General features: G+C 53.6%; 1 protein-coding gene across 1 annotated transcript; it reads left to right on the top strand.

Moving 5' to 3' along the window:
* The first annotated feature begins 7,344 nt into the window (after positions 1-7,344).
* On the top strand, positions 7,345-8,292 carry LOC142818966 (olfactory receptor 52R1-like). The gene has a single exon (XM_075902455.1). The coding sequence runs from the start codon at positions 7,345-7,347 to the stop codon at positions 8,290-8,292; it is 948 nt and encodes a 315-aa protein (XP_075758570.1).
* Positions 8,293-9,486: the final 1,194 nt, after the last annotated feature.

Below are 9,486 nucleotides of genomic sequence, written 5' to 3'. Positions count from 1 at the left end.
AAACGGGGAATCTGCCACCAAGTGGGTCCGGTTCCAGAGGGATGCAGGGGGGGGATGCAGACAGTTCCAGGGGGATACAGGGGGGGGGATGCAGGCGGTTCCAGAGGGCTGCAGGGAGGGATGCAGGGGGGGGATGCAGGCGGTTCCAGAGGGATGCAGGGGGGGATGCAGGTGGTTTCAAGGAGATGCAGGGGGGGATGCAGGCGGTTCCAGGGGAATGCAGGACGGGGATGCAGGCGTTCCAGGGGGATGCAGGGAGGGATGCAGGTGGTTCCAGAGGGGATGCAGGGAGGGATGCAGGTGGTTCCAGAGGGGATGCAGGGGGGGATGCAGGCGGTTCCAGGGGGATGCAGGGGGGGGGATGCAGGCGTTCCAGGGGGATGCAGGGAGGGATGCAGGTGGTTCCAGAGGGGATGCAGGGGGGGGGATGCAGGTGGTTCCAGGGGGATGCAGGGGGGGGATGCAGGCGGTTTCAGGAGGATGCAGGGGGGGATACAGAGGGGATGCAGGCAGTTCCAGGAGGGATACAGGGGGGATGCAGAAGGTTCCAGGGGGATGCAGGGGAGGATGCAGGGGGGGATGCAGGCGGTTCCAGAGGGATGCAGGGGGGGATGCAGGCGGTTCCAGGAAGGGTGCGGGGGGGTGGGATACAGGCCGTTCCAGACGGTATGCAGGGGGGGATGCAGATGGTTCCTGGGGGATGCATTGGAGGATGCAGGCGGTTCCAGGAAGGATGCAGGGGGGATGCAGGCGGTTCCAGAGGGATGCAGGGGGGCATGCAGATGGTTCCTGGGGGATGCATTGGAGGATGCAGGCGGTTCCAGGAAGGATGCAGGGGGGATGCAGGCGGTTCCAGGAGGGATGCAGGGGAGGATGTAGGGGGGGATGCAGGCGGTTCCAGGACGGATGCAGGGGGGATGCAGGCGGTTCCAGGAGGGATGCAGGGGGGCATGCAGGTGGTTCCAGAGGGATGCAGGGGGGGATGCAGGAGTTCGGCAAAGGCATCTGGCTCTATCCATGGCTGGAGCCCAACTGAGCTCTAGCTCCAGCCTTGATACTCCCTGCCCTTCTGTTTCCCAGGACGCCCTGGTGAGTTCTTCCCCAGGTCAGGGGGAGGCCAAGCTGCCTCACTATAGGTTGGACCAGTGATCTAGGGGTCATAGCACCATCCAATAGCATCACAGGAGCCTTTGGCCAGCATCTCTGAGAACAGGCAGGAGAGGTCCCAAGAACTGGAAGAGGAAACCGTAGGGCCCATCTTTACAATGGAGAAGGAGAAGGGAAGGGACGACAGGTGTGTGGGCAATGGGACGCCGTTGTCTCACCCAACAGTCAGAAGAGTCCAGCGGGATGCTCTGAAATGGCCCAAATCCTTCTTGGAGGGACACAACCAATGAGTGATGGTGGGAAAATGCTGCTCCAGCACGAGACCCCTCCGTGGTGAGTCCCACAAGGGTCAATCCTCTGCCTGGCACATTTCAATATCTCTGTGCATGCACCATGGGCGCTGGCCATACAACATGGACTCACACACCAACTCCTGCCGGTCACCCCCAACTCCTGCCGCCCTTTCCGCATGGCCTCACCACAGCTACCGGGGCGGCCACGTTCTCTGCAGGACCAGCTGGCTGAAGCTGAGCCCAGGGCAGACGGAGGCGCTGCTGGTGGGCAGAGTTAAGGGTGTGAAGGGCCGACAGCCACGGTGCAGCCTCCTTTGGCTGTAGGTGCAGCCACATCTGAGCAATCGCTTCCCTGTCGGGTGATTAATCCCCCAGTTTTACACTGAAGTGAAACCACCACCAGGATTTTCTTGTGAATTTCAAGGAAGGAGCCAGCTGTTACCCCCTCATCTCCCTGCCTCCCCCTTTCTGGTTTGTTACACACAGGAGCTGTGTCTGTTCTTACACTGATGTATTAGCCCTTCGAGCCAGTTACTTCTCCTTTTCCCAGCAAAAGGGGCCTTTACCAAAGACAGAGTCTGTGGAAGTTTCCAATTCATGTCGCCCGGTGCCTCAGTTTACCTTTGTGTAGAAAGGGGATCTGAGCTCCCTGACACACTGCCCTTCCTACGTCATTTCAAGGCCTTTCAAGGGAAGGGGCTGCCAAGGTTCAGGCTAAGTACTGGGGAGAATCATGGATCTGTGGGGCCTTAACGAGAAGCCCTTGTGCCTGCAGAAAATCGTGTTTCCTGTCAGTCTTGTGTGTGCAGATCTGCCTGTCTGCCGCCTTCCCATCACTCCTGGCCGTTCGGTGCTATCAGACTCTCTGGAAACGCATCCCTGGGTTGTTTTTCTCTAATCAACTATAATTCTTAAGTGGACAGAGAGGAACAGCTTTTTCCTCGCTGACCCAGTCCGGAGCCCAGGAGTTCTCCTCTCCCGTGGGGCAGGGGCCTTAATTGCTGATTGCTCCTACAGCTGGGTAATTAGCCCAGACAGGCTGGTCTGCAGCCTCTTTGTGTCCAGACGCTGCTTCTCCCAGAGGCTGAGGGATCCCCCGGGCCGGCCCAGCACTGTGCTATAAGAATGCCCTCTCCTCTGCCGGCTCTCAGCGCGGCGTGTTCCTGCAGGTGCTGGGCTGAGAGAGGCGGGGACGCGGCCGCCTGAGTGGGGTCCCGGGGAAGACACGTCCCTCTCAGCACTCACAGGCGCCGTCTCTTCATGAGGAGCTGCCCTGTTTGCCAAATCCAGGCCGACGGGGGCTTGGCCCGACTGAGGGTGAGTCTCTTCTCCTTGAGACGTTCGGGGCCCTTCCGACCGGGGTGAGTTTGCTCCAGTATCACACAACGTCCCTCTGTGCCTGAGCCCGACCCCACTGACCTGCTCCAGCTCCGCGGTGGCTGCATGTCCGTGGCGCAGGGACACGGCAGGGTGGGGGGTGTCCATCGATGGGCAAAGCGAGGCCACGATTTGGGCCCTAGGCCCAGAGTTTGCTCAGGCCACTCGGAGGTAAATCTCCCCTTGGAGGGAGACGCCAATAAAGACCTGGAGACCCAGCCGTGTGCACCGGGATCCGCGTTCCTGTTCCCCAGACTGTCCTGGAGCCAGGGGAAATTCTCGCATTCGGTGCCTGGCTCTCACTGCTGGCTGGTGCAGGGAGGGGCCGAGGGCTGTTAGGGCCCCGCTGGAACCACCCGGGCCAGGCTGATTTCTGCTCACGGCACTTTCAGAATTGGTCCCTTGTGAGACACGGTGCAGGCTGGTGTGGTGGACCGGGCCGTGTCTGGGCACAGCTGAGGGCGTCCGCTCAGGGCAAATTGCTCAAATCCGGGGCTCCTTACAGCCCCCGACTGGTGACCTCTCTGAACAGGCCACAAACCAGTCCCACAGAGCGCTTCAGCTGCCTGCCTGAAGCCTCCCGAGCAAAACCCCTCCGACACCCCAGCAATATCCGTGCCCCAGATGGCCCCGGGCCTATACACAGGTGGGGGGTCCTAGCACCCAATCCCACCTACCCCGAACAAGTTCTGTCCAGTTCCAAGAAACCAGCCACAGATCCCTGGTCAATTTACCCTCTGGACCTTACCCACAAATCACGCTGGGCCAATCCTTTAGAATCTATATCTAAAGGTTTATTATTACAAGAAAGAAAAGCCTGAGAGTAAGGTTATTAAAGTACAGTACGTTACATGCACCGAATCTCCCAGTCCTCGATGCAGGCTCTAGCAGAGATGTTGCAGCTGCTGGTTAAAAGTCCTTATTGCACATCCTGCGATCAGGATGGGTTCACAGGTCTTCCGGGCTCTTCAGTCCCTGCAGTGCTGCCTCTGGGATGAAGTGCTGAGCTGAGAACAAAATGGCATCGACCACATGGCCTCTTTATACTCCTTCCTGGCCTCTTCTGGTCTCAGCCGGTCACCTGGTCCTCAGCCTCTCTGCTGGCAGCTCTTGGGTCTCCGCCCTCCTGCTTTAGGTGTGTCTTTGGGCCATCAAGTGCCATTGTTCCACAGGGCTTCCCTACTCAGCCTGTCCATAGCCATGCTCAACCACATTCACAGAAATATTCAGCTTCCACACAGATTACAGATTCCTACACAGACATTATACACTCACATAAATAGCGCACATAAGATCAACAAACGATAAGCTCCCATTCAATACCCCACATGGCTCCCTTTCATACAGATTTCTGGGGCCAACGCCCCCACCTAGGGGTGCAGCAGCGATCTGGCTGCTTCCCTCCAAATCCAGCAACGTGACAGCTGGACCGCCCTGGTCCGGCACCATTGGGACCTCACCGGGCCAGAACGAGAGAATTTGCCAGGCCAGAGGAGCTCTCCTGCCACCGGCCCCCAAAACCCATCGCCTGCTCTTGGCCGGCTGCCCCAGCTGCTACCCTGCCTCGCCCTCCTCCCCTATCCCCAAAACCTGGCTGGGCTGCTTGCCCAGCTGCTGCCACAAAGCTCCGCACATACGGAGGAAACCCCGGGGCTCCTGCCCCCGCCCCACATTCCAGGGGGCTGCCGCGGGGCTCCTGCCTCTCTGGCTCCGTCCTGTGCTGCCCCTAGCGGGCTTGCCGGCCCTGTTGCCTTCGCCCCAGCTGGCCACCTGCTGTTATTTATCAATGGACTCAGAGGGTTTAATGTGGCAAAGGACAATTCAGTCGCCCGTCAGAGCTCCTGTGCAGACGTTCCTCCCAGTTGCCCTGTATGCAGCCCCCTGACTCAGGCATGGTCCCCGCCAGGGTTTTACATTGAGGAACCCTGCGGGCAGGGGTGGCAGTCCATCGGTCCCAGCTCACCAAATGCTCCAGATCAATTCTCAGACCTGCCCTGTCCTCCTCCTAAGGACAGCAGAGCGGCCAGACTGAGTCTGACCAATGGTCCATCTCGTCCAGTGTCCTGTCTGCTCACAGTGGTCAAAGCAGATCCCCAAAGGGAGGGATCACAACAGGTAATCCTCACATGACGCCCCCCCGTCACCCACCTCCAGACAAACAGAGGCCAGGGAAACCGTTCCTACCCATCCTGGTTAACAGCCATTGATGAACCCAACCCCCATGAATCTATCTAGCACTTTTTCGAACCCTGTTAAAGTCCTAGCCTTCTCCACATCTTCTGGCAAGGAGTTCCACAGGTTAAATGTGCGATGAGTGAAGAAAAACTTCCTTTTGTTTGTTTTAAACCTGCTGCCTGGTTAATTTTATTTGGTGACTCCGAGTTGTTGTGTAATGGGAATAAGTAAATACCTTTTCCTTATTCACTCTTTCCATACCAGTCATGATTTTATAGACTTCTATCATATCGCCCCTTAATCTCCTCTTTTCTACGTTGAAAAGTACAAGTCTTTGTAATCTCTCTTCACATGGGACCCATTCCAAACCCCTAATAATTTTTGTTGCCCTTTTTTGAACCTCTTCTAATGCAGATAGATTTTTTTGAGATGAGGTGATCACATCTGGACACAGTATTCAAGATGCGGGGGCACCGTGGTTTTATACAGAGGCACTAAGATATTCTCTGTCTTATTCTCTGTCCCTCTTGTCATGATTTCTAACATTCTAGTTGCTTTTCTGACTGCCGCTGCACACGGCGTGGATGTTTTCAGAGAACTACCCACAATGACTCCAAGATCTCTCTCTCTTGGGTAGTTGGAGCCAAATTAGTCCCCATGGTATTGTGAATATATAGTTGGGAATATGTTTTCCATTGTGTATTAAACTACATTTAAGAACATTAAAATTCATTTGCCGTTTTGTTGCCCAATCCCTTAGTTTGGTGAGATCTTTTGGAAGCTCTCCCCAAATTCGTCTTGTGTCATCCACAACTTTCATCGGCAGTGAGTTTCTATTTACTTCCAGATCACTGATGAAAATAGAAAATCAAATCAGGGCTAATATTGGTCGCAGCTGAACCCCATTAGATACTGCCCTTTCGCTGACCATCGCTCCTTGACGATGGCTTTCTGAGATTCAGCGTTTAGCCAGAGCGTAGTCCGTTTGCTGTGTACTCCACTGGAATTGTGTCGAGCGGAGTTTTTCATTGGAATATTCCACCCTTCTAAAACGAATGCCTTGGACAATTTGAAGTCTGTTGCATCTGCAGGTTTCCCCTGATCAACCAAACATGCGCTCCCATTAAAGGACGAAAGAAGTCTTATTTTATAAGGCCTGTTCTCTATGTTGTTGACTGGCGAGATAGATATTCTTGGTCTTTTCTCTCTTTACTCCCATACCAGCCCTTCCACTGTATCCTAACCTTATCAAATGTTTGTTGTTTGAAAGCTTTCTCTCCTCTATTCATGCTGTACATTTAACACACTCCTGTCCTGTCATTTTTGCTTTGATCCTAACTGTGTGCATCTAGTTCCTAGAGTGTGTGATTTTCAATCTATTTTCTCTTGTGCTCATTTGTTTTCTTCCCTCCACATGGCTGCTTTCCCTTTGCCAGTTAGCAAGGCATGTCCCCAAATTGTCCCCTCTCTTCAGTGTGGAAATGTTTAACTATCTAAAGAACTCCTGGTTTTCACTCTCGTCCTTCTCTCTAGAAGCAGTTTAGCTGATAATCTGCTGCTGGGTCATTAGCTATTTTCAAGGAATAAGTATCTATAGACGTTACTAGCGGGGGATTGTTCTCTCTCTTTTGAATATTATCAATTCCTTGTGTTTGCTCCCCTTCCTCGTCTCTTCTCCACATCCAACAGTCCCCGACTTTTCCGTTTGTTCTCCTATTGTATCCTCCATTCTCTGAGACTCAGAAATCCCTTTGCTCCCTGCGATGAGTTTTAAAGGGAATGGGCGTGTCCAGAGCTATGTCCAGAGCCGGTTAGTCTCCATCCTTCAATTAGGGGTCTGAACAGGGTCTTTGCTTGGCCCCAGCTCTGCATAAGCAGGAGAATGAGCTGCTGTCCATGACAGCCAGGGGTTTCTCTGACGTCTCTTTCACCTGGGAAGTTGTTGCTGTCACATGTCATGGCAAAGTTTGGGATTTTGACCCACCATCAACTTTGGAACCCCCAGGTGAATGAGGAACTCCCTGCAGCATGGAACACCCAGCCTGGGATTCCCTGTATTAAGGAGCAATAAGGCACAGCCATGACCACTCCTGTTTGCTGGGAGTGCCTGTCCCGCACCACAAGATGTAGCAATGACATAGAATAGGGCATTAGTAGGGTCCACTGTTCAAATTAACTGATCTGCATATTGAAAGTGTCGTTTTTCAGTGGGTGACGGGTGACCAATCGGCTTTGCCCCTGAGAACAGCCTCCAGTTGTGCATGCCATGTGTCATATTAACATTGTCTCTCCATCCAGACATCTGTGCTGTGACCATACAGCCACTCAGGGGATCGTATTGTATGTGCAGAAGACACGGTTCTGCCTCAGAGATCTGCACCTCCTCTGCTCCATGTCAGATACCAACAGAACCCACTTCACCAACCCCTCCACCTTCATCCTGCTGGGCATCCCTGGATTGGAGCCGTTCTATGTCTGGATCTCCATCCCCTTCGGGGCTATGTACGCCATCGCCCTCTTAGGGAACTCCACCATCCTCTTCATTGTGAAGACGGAGCCGAGCCTCCATGAGCCCATGTACTATTTCCTCTGCATGCTGGCCATCACCGACCTGGTCCTGAACACGTCCATCCTGCCCAAATCGCTGAGCATCTTCTGGTTCAATTCCAGGGAGATCGATTTTAGTGCTTGCTTCACCCAGATGTACTTTGTGCTCTGCTTCTCAGTGATAGAGACTGGGATCTTCGTGGCCATGGCGTTGGATCGCTACGTGGCCATCTGCCATCCCCTGAGACATTCCACCATCCTGACAAGCCCCATTGTGGCCAAGATTGGCCTGGCCGTGGTGCTGCGCGGTGCCGTGATCACCCTGCCCTTTCTCATCTTAGCGAGGCAGTGGCCATATTGCAGAACCAACCTCATCCCTCAGCCATTCTGCGCTCATATCGCCGTGGTAAGTCTGGCCTGCGGCGACACCCACGCCAGTAGCGACTACGGTCTCTTTGTGCTGTTCTGTGTAAATGGTCTGGATGTGACTTTCATTGTCATTTCCTACACCCAGATCCTCAGGGCCATCTTCCGCCTCCCCACCAAGGACGTCCGGCTCAAGACTTTTGGGACCTGCGGCTCCCACCTCTGCGCCATTGTGGCCTTTTACATCCCAGGTCTCTTCCTCTCCCTCTTGCAACGTTTTGCACAGAACGTTCCTGTGCATTTCCACATCCTCTTTGCCAATCTGTGTCTCTTGATGCCCAACATGCTCAACCCCATAATCTTTGGGATGAGGACCAAACAGGTCTGGGAAAGACTCTTTGGGCGCTTTAGTCTCAAAGGGACCTAACGTTTTTTCCTGGAGCCGTAGGGAGAAGTGGGCATGAAAGAAATGGAACCTCCCCAAACCAGTTTATTCCATCTCTGCTACAACATGTCTAAAATTGTATGTATTTCATTCCTTTCAGCATTTCAACCCTTCCTTCCTTCCTTCCTTCCTTCCTTCCTTCAACATCCAAGGAAGTGAGTTGTAGCAGACGAAAACTTGTGCTCTTACACCCTAATTAATTGCAGCAAATACCCTGGTTGCACTTTACAGACTAACAAAATAAGTAGATGGTATCATGGGCTTTCGTGGGCACAGCCCATTTTTTCAGGTGATCTGAAGAAGTGGCTGTGCCCATGAAAGCTCATAATCCCATCGACACCTTTTGTTAGTCTATAAAGTGCTACCAGATCATTTGTTGTTTTTTTTCTGTAAGGGTATGTCTACAGTACAGTACTATTTCGAATTAACTTATTTCCAATTAGTTAATTCGAAATAAGCTAAATCGAAATAAACGCATCTAGACACAAAAACTAATTCAAAAGAGCATTTTTCTAATTTGAAGTAGTGTGTCCACATTGAGTGGACCCTGAATCGAAGGTAAGGCTGGCCGGAACCAGTGCCAGCAGGGCATCAGGATCGGACTTATTGTGTGGGTCTGCTGCCTCAGGCTAGCCGAGGGCTGTGCTTAAAGGGATCCGACCTCTCCATCCTGGACAGACAGTTCTCAGGTTTCTCTGCTTCCTGGTCCACCTCGCTGAGGGACAGCAAAGCATTTGTGTCTCTGTGTGCTCTGCTTGCCCTCACTCGGGACACCACAGCACTCTGTAAAATGGAACCAGACCTGCCCCAGGGGACTCTGCTGCCTCTCGTGGACACGTTGCCGGCAGCCTGGAAGCACTGTCTGCAGGCTGCCATCCGGGAGGACCATCGAGGGGCTGTCAGGATCCAGGGGAGCCCTGCAGGAGAGCTTCCACCCTGAGGAGCACTAACAGTCTTCCCGGTCTGCCCCACTGGGGGCTTGTGCCCCATTCCTCCCTCTCGTTCCTCCACTTACCCTTCCCTAGCCCCCTCCCCTTCCTGATGTCAAATAAAATAAACATATTTTCAGAACTAGAAACTGTCTTTATTTAACACAACTGGGGAGGGGAAATGAAACTCTGGGTAGACGGGGGAAAGGAGGTGGGAGAGGGCAAGAGAGAGGGTGGGAGAGGGGAG

The sequence above is a fragment of the Pelodiscus sinensis genome, chromosome 1 (genome assembly GCF_049634645.1).
Source record: "Pelodiscus sinensis isolate JC-2024 chromosome 1, ASM4963464v1, whole genome shotgun sequence".
NCBI classification, from domain to species: Eukaryota; Metazoa; Chordata; order Testudines; family Trionychidae; genus Pelodiscus; species Pelodiscus sinensis.
The sequence above is the reverse complement of the archived record's forward strand: the minus strand, read 5'-3'. Positions and strand labels throughout refer to the sequence as shown.

What these genes read in the sequence shown, in the direction of transcription:
- LOC142818966 (XM_075902455.1), top strand. Translation starts at nt 7,345, where the DNA reads ATGTCAGATACCAACAGAACCCACTTCACCAACCCCTCCACCTTCATC.